This window comes from Heteronotia binoei, chromosome 8 (assembly GCF_032191835.1).
Source record: "Heteronotia binoei isolate CCM8104 ecotype False Entrance Well chromosome 8, APGP_CSIRO_Hbin_v1, whole genome shotgun sequence".
In the NCBI taxonomy this organism is placed as follows: Eukaryota; Metazoa; Chordata; class Lepidosauria; order Squamata; family Gekkonidae; genus Heteronotia; species Heteronotia binoei.
Genome location: NC_083230.1, coordinates 37,627,371 through 37,644,115, shown reverse-complemented (window position 1 = coordinate 37,644,115; position 16,745 = coordinate 37,627,371). Strand labels below are relative to the sequence as shown.

Genomic DNA, 16,745 nt, shown 5'->3' with positions numbered 1-16,745 from the left:
AAAACAGTCATGCTTCTCTGAGGCTTTATATGGTATATTCATGCAAAGTTTAAATTAAATTTTACACTGTAAAGCTAAAATTAAATGTTTCAATGAGTGGGCTCGGGTACCTTGGTCCCAACTTGCACTCCCCCTCCAAGTCACATAGGAGTTGCAGAGAACTGCATTTTAAAGTTCTGACTGGGGACATGGTGTGAAGGGAGAAGGGGCTCCTGCCTTACCCTCTCTGTTTTTCTGAGCTGACAGAGGTCCAGAAAGGGATATTGTTTGTCCCATGCTGGGACTGCGCATGTGCTGAATACTTAGGAACTTGGACCCCATTCATTAAAAGTAGCAATGTCTAGTTTGAAACTAATAGGTTGTTTCAGAAAATATCTCCCCCCCCCCTTTATTACTCATGAGGTTATATGCATGGGGTAGGATGGGATGAAGTATCTTACAAGTGTATAACAATTTATGGGCCCTGTATCTACTTTTGCAACAAAAAGTTTTTTAAAATTCTAGAGAAAATTTTTCAATGGAACATGCAATATCCTGTTCACATTAGTGAGACCTGAAAGGACCATCTTAGGAATCTTTTACTTCTTGCTGTATTTTGTCTTCATACTTATATCTTGATTGAGTGATGTAGTGTCAGGTTAGGAGGGGTACAATCACAATAGCCACAAAAACAATCACAATAGTCACAGAAGAAAAGACGAGTTCATTCCCATCTTCACTGAAAAATCTGCAGCAACTTTGGTTATTTTAGAATATGTGTACTTCACAGGTCTTTTTTTGGTAGAAAAAGTGCAGCAGGGACACATTTGCATATTAGGCCATACCCCCTGATGCCAAGACAGCCAGAACTGCATTCCTGTTCAAAAAAAGCCCTGCTTCTTCACAACTTTGCAAAATTATCGAACTGTTTAGGTTTGGAAAGAAAACTACAACTAAGAAGTATATATGCACAGGTTTGTATAAGCTAGGACAGAACCTGACATTCCTGGAAAGAGGTCAGAGTCCTACTCAAGAGTGGCTAAAAAGATGTATTCTCACAGAAAGCTTCTCCTTGGTATTTCCTTCTCAGGAATAGAGGTAGTCTCGAGTATTACCAAAGTACAATGAATACATTACACCATTCATTTATACATGCAGCTTCCCCTGCACTCAAGGGGACTCAAAGCAGAATATTATGCCTATCAGTGTAAATCTCCTCACTGTCAGGATTTTTAAACTCAGTCCTGTACTTGCATCTTAAAGGCTCCACCTATACATTACAAAGTCCCCATGTTCATTGAGGAAAAGCATGAGGACTGTATCACATGTGTGCCTCTATAAAACATATACCAGCTCTTCTCTGTTTGCAACCAAAGCAGCTTTAGCCTCTTCCCATGCTGTATTCCCATCCACAAACGGTCCCAGCAAGCTGCTATTGGCTTCATTGTGAAACTTAGATGTAGCTACATCAGTACCATATTTTCACAATGGAGTCAATAACAGCTTGTAGGCATGAAAACAGCATGGGAGAGGGGCTACAGTTGCTTCTCCTTGTCTACTTCGACTGCAAATAAGAAAATGATTGGTGTGTTTCAGAGGCACAAAACTCCAATCACACATGTGATGCAAAGTCCTTCCATTTGCCCCCAGCAAATGCGAAGGGTGTGATCACATGGTGGATTTGATTTGCCATAGCCACCGCCATTTCTAGATTTAACATGCACTTGCACATGTGCACATCTGTTCCCTGCAGTGGGCTCGTCCTTACCCCATTGTAAGGACGAGTTGCCATTGCATTAAAGAAACACTGGGAACTTCCCAGTGGCAAAGTTCCTGGTGCACTTCAGTTATGTGTTCTCAGCCATCTGATTGGCTGGAGCACACCATGGACTAGCCGCACACATGCAGGATATTGAAGCCTGTGTGGGAGTTGGAGCTTTGTGATCACACTGGCGAGTCTCTTTTAGGATTGGCTTTTTTCGAGCCAAGAGGCCACAGTGGCAAATTCCTCATCTGATCCCACACAAGGACTTTGCAATGTATAAATGGTGCCTCAGTGAGCTGTTACACACACAACCCACAGTAAACCTGGGTTTGTCAGAAAGTACAGAAACTGGGAGACCTGATAGAAGATCTTTAGCATCTCATCTACTCGCACCTTAAGATTCAGCCATTCCTGACTTCTTAATTAATAAAACCTTGTGTCTCAAAACACACTAGTCATCTTCATGCTACATTCTCAGGAACACTTCAAATACTTCTGGCACCTGCATATGTTTAAAAATGCAACATCTAAAGTGGCTTTGAGCCTCAAGCACAGGAAAGAAACAGAACCAATCACAAGAGGAAATGCCTTGGGAGAGCTGCTTATAGATTAGCTTCAATTTCTCCAAGATGAATACCTCACATTAAAAATATAAAAGTAAATAATGCTGCAAGGAGGGCATATAATATACCTAATAATCTGGATAAAATACTTACGATCTGGTTGAGGAATAAGAGGAATGAAACTGCTGAATACGCTCTTCGCTATTGAGTTGCTGGTCACAAAGCAAGAGTAGTTGCCCTTATCTGATGCTTCTACTTTTGCTATGTAGAGATTGCCGTTTGTCTGAGAAACAAATCGTCGTTTATCCAAAGTAATGAATTCAGGGAAATCATTCAGAACCCATCGGTAACTCAGATCATCTGGAGAGAGAGAAATTGTTTTAGTTAAAATGAACAAGGCTTAGGTGATTAGAGGTGGGCAAAGGCATATAGAAAAAATTGAAAATGTAAGGAAGTGGTTAATAAAGTTTCATGGATGAGGCAAATTATTTAGATCCCTTCCAATCTGGGTTTAGGTCTTGGTTGCCCTGGTGGATGATTTGCACTGGGAGATGGACAGAGGGAAGATGACTGTTGATTCTCTATTAATTTCTCTGGAACCCTCAGAGAACCCAATCATGGTAACTTCTGTTGGTTCCAGTCCTATCTGGAAGGTACGTTTCAGAATGTAGTGGTGAGGGACTGGTGCTCATTCCCTTGTCCTTTGGCATCTTGCAAGGTTCCATAGTGTCCACATGCTCTTTAACATCTACATTAGGTGGGGTCTTCTAGATATTCAGGCGGGATTATCACCAATACATGGATGACACAGCTCTATCTCATACTTCCAGCTGATCCCAGGGAGGCTCTTCAAGGAACTGTGAACCAGTATCTGGAGGCAGTTTTTGAGTGGATGTGGGCTAATTAATAGAAGCTTAAGCCTGATAAGATGGAAGGGCTACTGGTGGGTGGAAAGTCTTACTTTGGATTTAAGGTGTCACCCATTCTGGATAGAGCTGTACTCTTACTAAGGAAAAAGGTCCATTGTCAGGGAGGTGCTCTTGGACCCAGGTCTACTGCTGGATAAGCAGGTGCCTTGTGGGCATGAGTGTCTTTCACCAACTTCAACTGGTCAGCCAGCTGTGGCCTTTTCTGGTCAGAAAAGATCTCACCACCATGGTGCATGACCTGGTTACATCTGTGGTGTAAATGATGCTGTCCTTGAGAAGTGTTCAAAAACTTCATTTTGTATAGAATGCTGCAGCCAGGTTTATGGTTTATTAGATTTATATCCCGCCCTCCCCGCCAAAGCAGGCTCAACTGCCAAAGCTGTTGACTAAAAGGGATTGTAAGGACCTTAACAGTCTAGACTTGGACCATCTACACTGGTTCCCAATTTGTTTCTGGGCACAATTCAAAGTTCTGGTCTTGACCATCAAAGCCCTATATGATTTGGGACCGATATGCCTGAAGAATTGCCTTCTCCCTTATGAACCTGCCTGACCATTACTGTCATCTTCGAAGAGCCTGCTGTAAGTGCCTCTTCCTTCTGTATCAGGTGCGTGGCAACCTGGGAGAGGAGCTTCTCGGTCATGGCGAAAAAGCTCTGGAATTCTCTCCTCAGGGGGATTCATCTTCTTCTGCCATTTTGTATTGTTTGACATTCCTTCAGTGCTCTCTTTCCTAACCAAACTTTTGTTTTTATGTTTGTATGTCCAACAACAGAAAAACTAGCTGAGTATGAGATAATGGCAAAACTAACAATGTAAACAAAAGAATGCTCAAAGAATACCAGCAGAAATGGGAAGCTTATTACTCATATCTTTATTCATATTATAGTGTCCTGGCCCCATTAGGGAACCTCCTGATGGCACCTGTTTTTTGGCCACTGTGTGACAGAGTGTTGGACTGGATGGGCCATTGGCCTGATCCAACATGGCTTCTCTTATGTTCTTATGCCTGGCCAACCACTTATTGTCCACCATCAAGACTGCCCATTTGCTGCATGAGAGGCAGGGGGAGTGGGATGAGGAACTCCATTTATGCCATGATTGTGCATTTGGTTGAGCAGAAGAGTGCAGTACAGGATGTCATCTCCTCCATGACCGGGGAAGAGAAGCTCAGCATCAGTACCAACAACTGGCTGACCTTCTCCCAAATGGTGCGCGTCCTCAAGTCCTTCCAGGACACCAGGGGGTGCATTCTACACACTTTTGAACCTTCCAGGACACGTTCTGCACTCATATAGCCAGCCTGATTCGAGGGCTCGACCAGGTGTTAGCCTCCACACTGGAGCTGGGCTGTAAGGAGATGGCTTTTCTCCAGTGGGCCATGGCCTTGGAAGAGAGGTTGCAAGTGGGCATCACCACCAGGTGAGGTTGTGTCTTCTCTGCAATAAAGGGGAGTACAAGCTGGCCTGATTCTGTACTCTTGGATAAAAGGCAGCATTGTTCTCCTGGATGCAGAGCTCTTGCAATAGAAGTGTGAGTTTTGCAAAGAAGTGCAGGGGCTACTGGCCAACAGACAGGGCCAGAGGGAACAGCAGGTGGAAGAAGCTGGGGAGGAGTAGGATGCAGCCCAGCACCCCTGTTCTGTATCCATCTAACACCCAAATCCTAGCAGGGGAGAGAAGTTCACAATCAGGAGATTATAAAATGTGGGTCCTCAGTCAAGGCACCCAGTAGCTAAATGCCCCCCCTCCCTTAGCGTGTGCAGAGAAATGGGGTTGCTCAGAACCCTGAGTCTACCTAACCTAAACCCCAGAAGGAAAGAGGTGTTCACAATCAGGAATAAATGATGAATGCACTCTGCTTTTAACAAGTTCACTACCTCTCTACTTAGCTGCCAACAGCCAACAGTGGAGAGGCTGCAGAGCTGAAATTATATATAGCATTCTGTCAAATAGTGGGTTCGATGCATGAGGAGACTTAGTTGCAGTTGATCACAGCTCTTTATTAGTGATTACAGCATTGTAATAGGCTAAGACAACTTTACTGGGCCAACGGGGCCAACTATATACACTCCAAAGTTCCCGCATTAGAGGAGTTCCTGCTGAAGAGAAACAACCATTATAGGATGAACTAAAACCACAAACAGAGAGATCAAACTACACTGATCTTATTAGAGGCTTAAACAGCTTATGAGACTTACATGGTTGTATTCGAAGACAGCAGTTCCGTAATCATATTATAGCTGTTGCTATTCTGCCCTTCTTATGAAAGCTGAAAAAATATTAAGAACAGATTAATTTACCTGGATAATGACGTGGAGGGTCACAGAGAAGCACTGCTCCCACACCTTCCCGAACTTTTACTTCATGTCTTTCTTCAGGAGTAAATGTATTTAAATCTGTTCGAGACAATGACATGAGGGAGAGAAGTGTTACATGAACACACTTAAAATAATACAGATATAACCACATATAAAACCTTAAATAGAGGTTTCTGGATTTTTATTGGAAATTCAAGCATTACATTCCTATTCTCTCTCTCAAAAAGGCATTATATTCCTACTTTTTTGCAGAAAGATCATGATGAACTTAAAAGGTTCCTCCTCCTACCGTTTATCCTGTCCATCAGAAAACAAAGTGAAGTGGGCTATGAGTGAAGCTGCCATCAGTTCCCATTGCCTGCCTATGATATCACATAGAAAATAATAATAATACAGTACTTAAAATGGTTATTTACCCCCTTTTGTTATACTCTGATCCAAGAATATAGTATCAGGGTGCAAATGTCAAAGGACTGGTGGACACAGAAATTTTAGGGGCTGCCTGCGCTACTTCCTTTACACAGCTGATAAGATATACTACATAATAAATTCTTCAGCAGTAGGCAATACAGCAAATCTGGGGTAAAAGCCATATGGACACAATTTTCCCTCCCCCAGCTCCACTGAGCAGCCGCTTCCTCTTGCCACCAAGTTGGTTTTTTTTTTTTTTAAATGGTGATTTGACATATCACAATAGCATTGTAACACAATAGCAATTTATTGCGTACCAGTTTAAAAAGAAGAAAAAAACCCCAAGGAGTCTGGGGGTGGGGGTGGTGAATACATGGGCCCAGGAAAGGGAAAATATGTGGAAATCGTCAATGTGGAAGCTCTGTCGTACTTAACTGACAGTTATAGCAGCAATGAGGAAACTACAGAGAATCATCACTGTGTGGAAGATCCCAGAATGCACAGCTTTCAAAACAGTGTCATCACAGATAATCCATCGGGAAAAGGGGAGGCAGTGCTTGCTACTTGGCTGACATTGTTCAGAGAGAAATCGTATAAGATTATGATGGGCTTCAATTTTCAAGAGGGCAGCAAGAAAGGGGACTGCCTTACTGTCCCTTAAACATACAGTGACAAGAATCCCACTGTGTGGTGAAAAGGATGACGTTTTCCAATAGCCAATAATGAGAGGGTATTTTTCTATAGCTCATAATGTTATGACTGATATTCCTATAAGATAGGACACTGTGGAGTGGAGACTAATATACCCACATTAGTCCAAATTTCTTTCCATTCTGCCAAACACACAAATGTGCACACTTGTGTGTTTGGCAGAAGGGAAAGAAATTTGGAGCAGGAATAGAGGCAGCAGGAAACACAGGTCTGACTTGAGCAGCTGTCTTGGTTAGAAGGAGCTCCGGTATCAGGAAATACATGCTGTTTGCTTGAGAAAAACTCATGCTGATTTAGCCCCTGGATGTTTTCTGTTTTGTAAATAAACAGAAGGCACTAGATCAGCAGTGGCTCTGTGTTCTTGCACCGCTAGGGAAGGTGGAGAGCATATGGCATAATAACAGTATACTGTATTTCTTTTAAAATGACTGGCAAAAGTGCCTCATAGTCTAAGTATGACGAATGCAGTCTAACCTACTTCACAAGGCTGTTGTGAGGAGGAAAATGGAGAATAATGTAAGCTGCTCTGGGTCCCCATGGGGAAGGAAGGGCATAAATGATGAAAATAAACAAAAATGGAACTGCACTTTCAACAACCCAAAATGGTATCACAGACATGTTCCTTTTCTTTGAGTCCTACGGATACATAAAACATGTATATCTACATGTTTTGCTTAAGTCAGTACGACCCAACAATGGAATGGTATTAACACACTGATCACCAGAAAGTATAAATTTACAGATTTATGTAAAAAGCCTAAACACGTAAGTACTGCTTACATCCAAAGTTTAGATATGCTTCTCGGCTCCGTATGATTCCATGTATATTGGATGCTATGCAGACATATATTCCTTCATCCCTTGATTTCTCAGGGTTAGTGATTTCCAAGTTACCTCCTACCATAAGGTGGCGCCCCCTTGTAATATCAATATCCCAGTTGTTAAGTTTCCACCTATTAAGAAATGCAGATTGAATTATTTCTAAAAATTAAAAGACACATTTGACATTTCCTGTTAATGCTATATCTGTGTTAATCTAAAACACGATGCCTTGTTCCCACATTAAGGGAAGGGGGAATCACCTTGCCACAGAAGGAGAGCTGTTATCTCGTTTTGTTATCTTTTTTAAAAATCAGAGGAAACGAGGCCTTCAGCACTGTAAAGAGATTTTATGCAGCTTTTCCTATTATTATCTCTTTTTATGCAAAGGGAATATGTCCGTGGAATCATAAAGCATTACTGTGAGACACGCCATGCTGGAAAATGCCCAGCTTCATAAAAACACATTAAACATTTAAAAAATAGAAATAAAAGTAACACATTATACAGGCAAGGTTCTGGCTGTTTGTATCTGTGACATTTACACAGTGACAGTCTATTTAACACTAACTCAGACTGGATGGGCTTGAGGCGGGAGGGGGAAGTAATCCACAAGAAATTCCTACTGAGTTCAAAGGAAGATGCTTCCAGGATGTTGTATATAGGATCCCAGCCAAAAATCTTGCTGTTTGAGTGTAAGGAAAACATAATGACAATGTCGCATTGAAGGAAAAGTGTCTAGAATGTAGATCCCACATAGCAAATGAATGATATGACTGTATTTCTGGCCTAATAAATTTATTTTCTATATAAGCTGCAAAAAAAATAGCCTGGAAAAATGCTTATGAGTAGCATCATCTTTAAATCATAAGTTTTCTTTCATGCTCTATTACACTTTCCGCCCACTATTCTTTTCAAACAAGTATCATAAATTGATTTAAAAGCTTATTAGAATGGCTGTAGGCCTAGTTTCTGAAAACTAAAAGACTACTTTAGAGCTGGAAACTGCTGGCCTTGCATGCATACTTATTCAGCGGGGGGTGGGGGGAGGATCATTAATATTTTAATATATGGGTAGCAATCAGAAAATAGAGACAACATAGCTGTAAAATAGGAGTTGTGAGTTGGTTTTGGTATTGATCTTCAAGGCCTTGAGCAGTCTGGGATCAATGTAATCTGTGGCATCTCTGGTACATCCCCAGGAGAGCATTAATCTCCTCAGATAGCAATCTGCTGGACATCTGACTGTCCTCACCAGGGCCAGAGCTTTTTCAGTCCTGGCCCCAACCTGGTGGAACTCTCTGTCAAACAACATGAGGGCTCTGCAGGATCTTATGCAATTTCACAGGCCCTCCAAGGCAGAGATGTTCCACCAGGCCTTTGGTTGAGGGCAATGACTGACCATATTTTGGCTGGCACCCTCCTTTGTGTTCCGTCCTGTTAGACTGATATAATTCCTCTACACCACATCCACAAAGTGTCAATGGGAGGAAACTGTAAATTTCACCACTTGATTTCTTGAAACTAATGTATTAATACAGTTTGTACTGATTTCGTGGTTTTTAATGTTTTTATAATGTTGTATATCACCTAGAGCCCTACAAAAGCAGGGATTAGATTATTCAAATAAATAAATGTTGCACTGGCAGAAGGGATTCCGTTTGTCAAAAAGAGCCTCCCCCATGTGGTCCAATACAATTGCTTCAGTCAAGCCACTCCCAGAACAAGGACTGGATTTGCTAGAGAATTACTAAACACCTATATTGTAGGTACAGACATTATTTTGATTTGATTAATGTTTCTGGTGCCTTGATGTTCTCAGCACTTTTATTCCTTTTGAGTGTCTGCCTCTGTGTGTGTGTTTAAAGAACTACGGACCAGTTCATGCTACCTAAAATGTACAGGGTTCAAAGCATGAGGACACCCAAGAGATAGCGAGTTCAGCTCATTATTCAGTGGGGGGATGGTGGCTCAGTGGCAGAGCATCTGCTTGGGAAACAGAAGGTCCCAGGTTCAATCCCTGGCATCTCCACTAAAAAAGGGTCCAGGCAAATAGGCATGAAAAAACCTCAGTTTGAGACCCTGGAGAGCCACTGCCAGTCTGAGTAGGCAATACTGACTTTGATGGACCGAGGGTCTGATTCAGCATAAGGCAGCTTCATATGTTCATATGATTCAGCATAGTGAGATAGGAACAGAACTGTCTGGCAGGACCAACTGCCCTGCTTATATGCATGTAAACCTCCCCACCCAAAAACCCATTACCATCATCCCATTACATACAACTATAAGTTAATAGCTAGCCTAACGATCCCTGATGGGCCTCCTTCCTGAATCCCATTACCATATTCCCATTACACACAACTATAGGTTAATAGCTGGCCTAACGATCCCTGATGGGTCTCCTTCCTGAATCCAGGTGGCTATTGTTTTAGGGTCTCAAGCTCAGCCAAGTCTCTGCTGGCCCTAAGGCCAAACTCCAGTTCCAATACATAACACTACCCCTTGAAATTCTACTGCAGTCCGTTTTCGGTCTGCCCATGTAAATCTCTAGCAGTAACATCATGGGTAGAATTGGTTAAGTGTTGTATTAAATGCCATCAAGTCACTTCCAAATTACAGAGACCCTATGAATTAATGTCCTCCAAATGTCCTATAATGAATAGCCTTCATGGCTGCCTTTTCAGTCTTCTTCTGATTTCATGGTTGCAGATTTCATTTTGGTTGATGATAAAGCCAAAGAAATGAAAAACTTGAACAACTTCCATTTTTTTCATCATCAGTCTTAAATCTGTATAATTCCCCAGTACTCATTACGTCTTCCTGATATTCAGCTGTAATCCTGAATGGCTGCCAAATGCTGAATTCAATGTGGGTCGAGTTGCAGCTATATAAAAATATTCCAATGTGATTGGATACAAAGTCCAGCACACTGTGGCCAGTGTAGAAACAATTAGCTCACCCAGTGGCTAGAAGTGTACATAGTGTACATAGCTGTGGCTATCAGAGGCTCATAGATCATGCCCAACTTAGTATTTTGGATTGCCTTATGAACACATTTGGCTTTTCTAAGCCAAATTAATACCCAAAGTATGAGTCAGACATTAGTTAAGCCAAATGAAATTCTCTGATCTGCTTACCAATAAGAGAATCTCAAATTAATTTGGGAATCCTGATTTTTTTTGACTCCATTATACCCTATGGGATCATTAAAGTCAATGGCAAATCTCCTATTCAGTGGGATGGGAAGAAAGGGTTTTAAGATAGAGGCACCAAATTTGTCAAGTAGCTGGTGGTACCTCTCCCCAAAACAACATCCAGGTTTCAAAAAGATTGGATCAGGGGATCCAATTCTATGGGCACCCAAAGAGGATGCTCCCATCCTCCATTGTTTCCAACGGGAGGAAAACAGCAAGGTAATACAAGCCCAGCAGAATGTCCCAGAGAACCTCTGAAGTAGAATGGGGGCATGTTTGCAAGGCCAGCTGCTGAACCAGTACAAAATGCCAAGCAGAACCAGTGCCACTGTGGCTGTGCCGAAGCCCAACAGGACTAAAGTCAGATCTGAGAATCTCTGAAGTAAGGACAGCAGAACCAGTGCAATGTATTCATGCCCAGCAGCAGAACCCAATGCCAATGTGGCAAATGCCAGGTCAGCTCAACAGGCCTGATGCCAAGCACAGCATCCAATCAAGGGGGAGGAGGCTTTGCAGGACTGCAGAATCAATGCAAAAGTGGCTGCTCAGCAGCAGAACCCAGTGCCAATCTACTAGCGCCCAGCAGCAGCACCCTGTGGCTTTGTGGAATGAACTGTACAGTATGAGTGCTGCCAGCATTGTTACAGAGGTTGAAGGGGTGTGTGGGGGGGTCAGCCTGTCAGTGCTCAAACCATACGCCGCACACTGCATCAAATTGATCTGCAGGGCTGTTGTCCCAGAAGGAAGCATCTTCTAAAGATGATACACAAGAAAGCCCGCAAATGGTTTGCTGCAGACAAGCAGACTAAGGACATGGATTTCTGGAACCATGTCCTGGGGTCTGATGAGACCAAGATAAACTTATTTGGTTCTGTATCAGTTTGCCCTCTTAATCAACAAACTGCATGTATTTCAGCCCACTGTACCTGATCCCCTCATCTGAAGGTGCTTTTAGCACACGAAAGCTTATGTTCTGAATAAAACTTTGTTGGTCTTAAAGGTGCAACTTGACTCCTAGGAGTTTTGTCATTGATTATAATGGCTCCATAGAGTATAATGGAGCTGGGAAAAAAAATTGGGTTTCCCAAATTTTGTCTGAATTCCAATAGAATACTAATATTGGAATTTGGGTTTTCAATGCAATACTGAATTTTAAGGATCCAAAACCCCAGAATCCGAAAAATAGTGAATTTGCTTTCTTGCACATCTCTGAATGAGGGTTCATAAAAATTGTAAAGTACCATTTGGGCCACCGGGGGGAGTGTGCAACCTTTTGTGCATCTCGTATTTATTTATTTATTACATTAAATTTCTATCCCGCCCTCTCCGCAAGCGGACTCGGGACGGCTCACAACATTCATTTACACAATTAAAATCAATAAAATCAATAAAACATTACAATTATTTTTTTTAAAGCTATTACATGGTGCTCTATTATTACTATATTGGCGGTTCTGCTTTTCAGAACTCTAACCAAGCAACCAGTAACATTTTTATAACCCCTCTTTGGGGAAGGGTCAATCTCAAACCCCTGTATGAGAATACTGTGGGGTTTTTAGAAATTAAACAAAAATACACAGCACAGATCTGAAAATTCTACACAGAATAGTTCTAAAGATCAAAATGCTAAAGCTGATTCATTTAAAAAACTAGGACTGAAAAAGAAACCGCTTTCCAGGGAATAACGACAGGATCTCACACTGCTTAATGGACCCTGGTGGAGTACTGATGGGCACAAACATAAAATTAAATTGCTATTGGAATGTATTACTGCCACACTGTTACTTCACATTGATTTCATAATAGAATACTAAAATCCTGCTAACATCCCTCTCTTTTCCCCTACTGTCATCCCTTTCCCTGTCAGTCTGGACACTGAAAGCCAGATTAAATAAAAATGCCTTACATAAAAATATAAAGTGGTTTTAGCTGACTAGGCATTTGGTATCAAGGTGAGATAAATTAAGCAGAATTAATAATACATTATTATAAAACGACTCATACAAATGGCACAGGCAGGTTACACATTAACATTTTAAATTAATATACAAAAATGTACTTTAACAACCTTATCATTTGTCTCCCCCTTGGCCTTCCTCCCTATTTGCATAGTTGATCCAGCAATTATCTTTCCAGGGGAGAGGAGTGCTAAAAAGGTTTCCATTCTGTGTTTGAATGGCTGGATACAGGCTCTTGGCTTAGGGTTCAGCTATAGGTTTCTTCCCTATTTATTTTAAACATTTTTTTCCTTTTGCAAATGAAGAAGATGGGATTGCTCTTCTATGAAGAAAACAATAAACAAGACAGCAAGAAAGGAAAAACTTTAATCTTTTTCTTTCCTGCCATTTTTGTCACCAGAAAAAGCTATTCCTGAGATTCATTTATCCCCGTTAGGGAAAACTTATGGATATCTGTATTTTCTCCCCAGAACAGGATTGATATCAGCTCAGAAACGGCTGTTTCCAGGGGAAAATGGCAGCAGAAGAAAAATGTAAAGTTTTCATCTCTGCCCTTCTCCTCCAAGCAATCCTGGCAAATAAATTTGCAAAAGAAAGAAAAGCCCTTTAAAAGAAAAAAAGAAAAAAAACTATAATGCGGACTTGAGGCCTTATATTAATGGCAACTTCCTACAAATTGTAATAAATAAGAGCAAAAAGTATGTTACTTGTAAATGGGAGCAGGGATTCCTCTGGCCCTGCAATTCATTGAGACTCTTCCATCTGAGGATTCTTCTGGGTAGATTGTGTCAATGGGCTGTTCTTCAAAAATTGGCCCATATCCTTTTAATTCCTCTGAAAGGAAATGACAAATGTATTAAAATTATAACTTTAAAATATTAGCTTAACGTATATGGCTAATGCAAAGTCAAAAACCCTAAAACAAACACATTTTAGTGAATCAATAGTAAGCACTGTAGAAACAGTTTAAATGTTATAGCTTCCAGTTCTCCATTGTATGCTTGTCAATGTACTCACCCATAAAAAAAGACAGAAAACTAGTTACATTTCCCCTTAAGGCTATTGACTCGCTGCTGACACTGTCAACAATCCTGCCAACTGGTGCCAGATTTAGTAGTGCCATTTGTGACTTGCACATCTGTCTGACTGAAAGACACACTGAGGCTCAAATCTCTTGCACAGACCAGCAAACAACCACCAGATTGTGATGACATCTGATGTCCTCTGGCTTGGACAATACATGGAAAGCTGAAGTGGAAAGGTTAGTTTCATGAGCAGTATGTTTACTCACCACACACACTGCAACTGAAATTGCCATCTGATCCTCCTGCTATATTGCTTTTGGGGCTTTAATTTTATCCAGGGCATTCTCAGCCTAGTTCAAGCATTTAAGAACAGTTCCAGAGCTCAGTGCTAGAATGCATGTAGATGGGGAAAGAGGCTGTCCCTCGGGACATGAAATATGGCCACTCCCACTGCTAACAGTGCAATTTAATGTTGATTTATCCCACTCTGAAAGCCCATGGAAATCAGTTGACCAATACCACAGTAAACCTGCATAGGATTATATTGTATGGAATTATGGCATATTTCTGTGATGTGGGAAAGTTTTCCAGAAAATGGGTATCTGGCCAGCTGTTTCAATCAATTTCCCACCTTACTACAGCATTTTAGCAAAAGTGAGTACTTTCGTGCCAATAAAATCGTAATAGCATTTACTGAAAAGGAAGATTATTCTTTAACTTCAGATAACACTATGCTGTTCAAACAATGGTGATGGAAGGTTTAAAAGTACAATAGGACCACTTTTCTGACATAAATAGCAAAGGTAAAGGTAGTCCCCTGTGCAAGCACCAGTCGTTTCCGACTCTGGGGTGACGTCACATCATGACGTTTTCATGACAGACTTTGTACAGTGGGATGGTTTGCCATTGCCTTCCCCAGTCATCTACACTTTCCCCCCAGCAAGCTTTGTGACTGCGAGGTGAGCTGTGTGCGAAAACGGTCCATATTAAATGCACCAAATGAAAAGCAATCAGTTAAAGAGAATTATAAATCCCATCCTTAAGCAGTAGCCACTTTGCTCAGGGTTTTGGCATATGACTATAAAGAATGTTGCAAGCAATCATCATAATTTTCAGGGCTACCATGCAAATAACAGCCATGCATTTAACCATATCATGATCACAAGCATAATACAATGATGACAGCAATGGGTTCTGCCTAGAGTTCCTAGGAATTGTAGTTCAGTGAGGTACTGTAAGAAAGATACCTCAACTCAAAGAATTGTGATTTTCAGGTTTTTCTAGAAAGAGGGAATAATTATTGATACAGGTTAAGTCAATAGTGTAAATATGCCATTAAAGAATCAAGCTGTAGGATGAGACTAATACATTAGGAGAATCATGGAAATTAGGCATATGTAATTCTTCCTGTCACCACTGTACGACTGGATTATTTTTTACTTCTTCCAAGTGAAACTACTCTATCAATTTTACACACCTATTATCTTTCTTTAGAGATTAGCTACAACAGCCCTCCATTATCCCAGTTTCCACCACACAGACAACTTTTCCTCTCTGTTGAATGAACATCAACCTCCGCTATTATCAAGTGAGAATTAGCTTCATGTTATTGAGAACAGACCTACGAATATAGATCCAGGTGGGTATAGCCTTGTTGGTCTGAAGCAACAGAATAAAGTTAGAGTCCAGTAGCACATTTAGGACCAACAAAGTTTTATTCAGGGAATAAGCTTTTGTGTGTACACACACGCTTCTTCAGATACAATGAAATGGGAGATAAGCATTCAAACTTATAGTCAGGGTTGAGGAAAAAAACAAATTAGCATATAACATGATGCAGACATTTTGAGACAAAGCAGGGACAACAAGCAAAGTGCATAGGGGCAACAGCTGCATGGATCCAATTAATGGGAAATAACATTTGAAGCAATAAATATATCAAAATAGGAGATAAGTGTGTAAAAGAATCTTTTCTAATTGGGAAAGTTAACTTTATGATGCCCAGCTGCCTCCTCTCAAGTGTGACAGTAACAATTGCTATATGTTGTTCTAAATACTATAGCAATATGTTGTTCTTAGAGGTATTGTGTCTGAAAAAATCTATACCTATTTAAAACAGTATTCCATTATATTATTCAAAAGAGAAAAAAAAGAGAAAGAGAGATAAGAATGCATAAAATACATAGGATGTATAGTCCTTACAGAGAATGTATGGGGGGGGGGAGGAGGGAGAGGGGAAGGGAATGCATAAAAATACAAAGGATGTGTAGTTCTTACAGGGAATGTATGGAAGAAAGACAGAGAGAGAATGCATAAAAATACAAAGAATGTATAGTCCTTACAGAGGATGTACAGTCCTTCTTAGTGTCTTTTTTGAGTCTGTCTTGTAAAAGGTTTTCTCTGGATACCATTTTGGCTTTGTTAGTCTGTTTCCTGACTTCATCAGGTGGAGATTTTAGTTCCAGATTTTAGGTTTGTTGTAGATCCCTCAGGTGGGAATCTCTGTCTGTAGGATTGGAGCAGATGTGGCTGTAACGCAGAGCCTAGCTGTATACAATGGATCATTTGGTATGCTTAGAATGGTGTCCGGAGGCATATAGATATGCTTGTTGATCAGTAGGTTTCTGGTATAAGGTGGTGTCTGTGCATCCTTCATGTATTTTTACAGTAGTGTCCAGAAAATGTATTTCTTGCATAGATTGGTTCATTCTCACGTTGTTGGTGGAGTGAAAGTCATTGAATGAAGAAGACGGCAGATTTATACCCCGCCCTTCTCTCTGAATCAGAGACTCAGAGCAGCTGACAGTCTTCTATATCTTCTCTCCCCACAACACTCTGTGAGGTGGGTGGGGCTGAGAGGGCTCTCACAGCAGCTGCCCTTTCAAGGACAACTCCTGCGAGAGCTATGTATAACCCAAGGCCACTCCAGCAGGTGCAAGTGGAGGAGTGGGGAATCAACCCGGTTCTTCCAGATAAGAGTTTGCACACTTAACCACTACACTAAACTGCCTAGTGGAACATGGCCTATGAATGACATTCTTTGGACAGACTGAAATGGTGTATGTAGT

General features: G+C 41.1%; 1 protein-coding gene across 1 annotated transcript in view; it reads right to left on the bottom strand.

Moving 5' to 3' along the window:
* Nucleotides 1–16,745, bottom strand: part of CNTN1 (contactin 1) — a 158,879-nt gene that overhangs the window by 67,508 nt on the left and 74,626 nt on the right. The window contains exons 5-8 of the mRNA XM_060244926.1: nt 13,360–13,486; nt 7,459–7,631; nt 5,539–5,634; nt 2,461–2,667 (exon numbers count right to left, since the gene is read on the bottom strand). Coding sequence (XP_060100909.1) covers nt 2,461–2,667; nt 5,539–5,634; nt 7,459–7,631; nt 13,360–13,486 — 603 coding nt within the window. The remainder of the gene's footprint in view (nt 1–2,460; nt 2,668–5,538; nt 5,635–7,458; nt 7,632–13,359; nt 13,487–16,745) is intronic.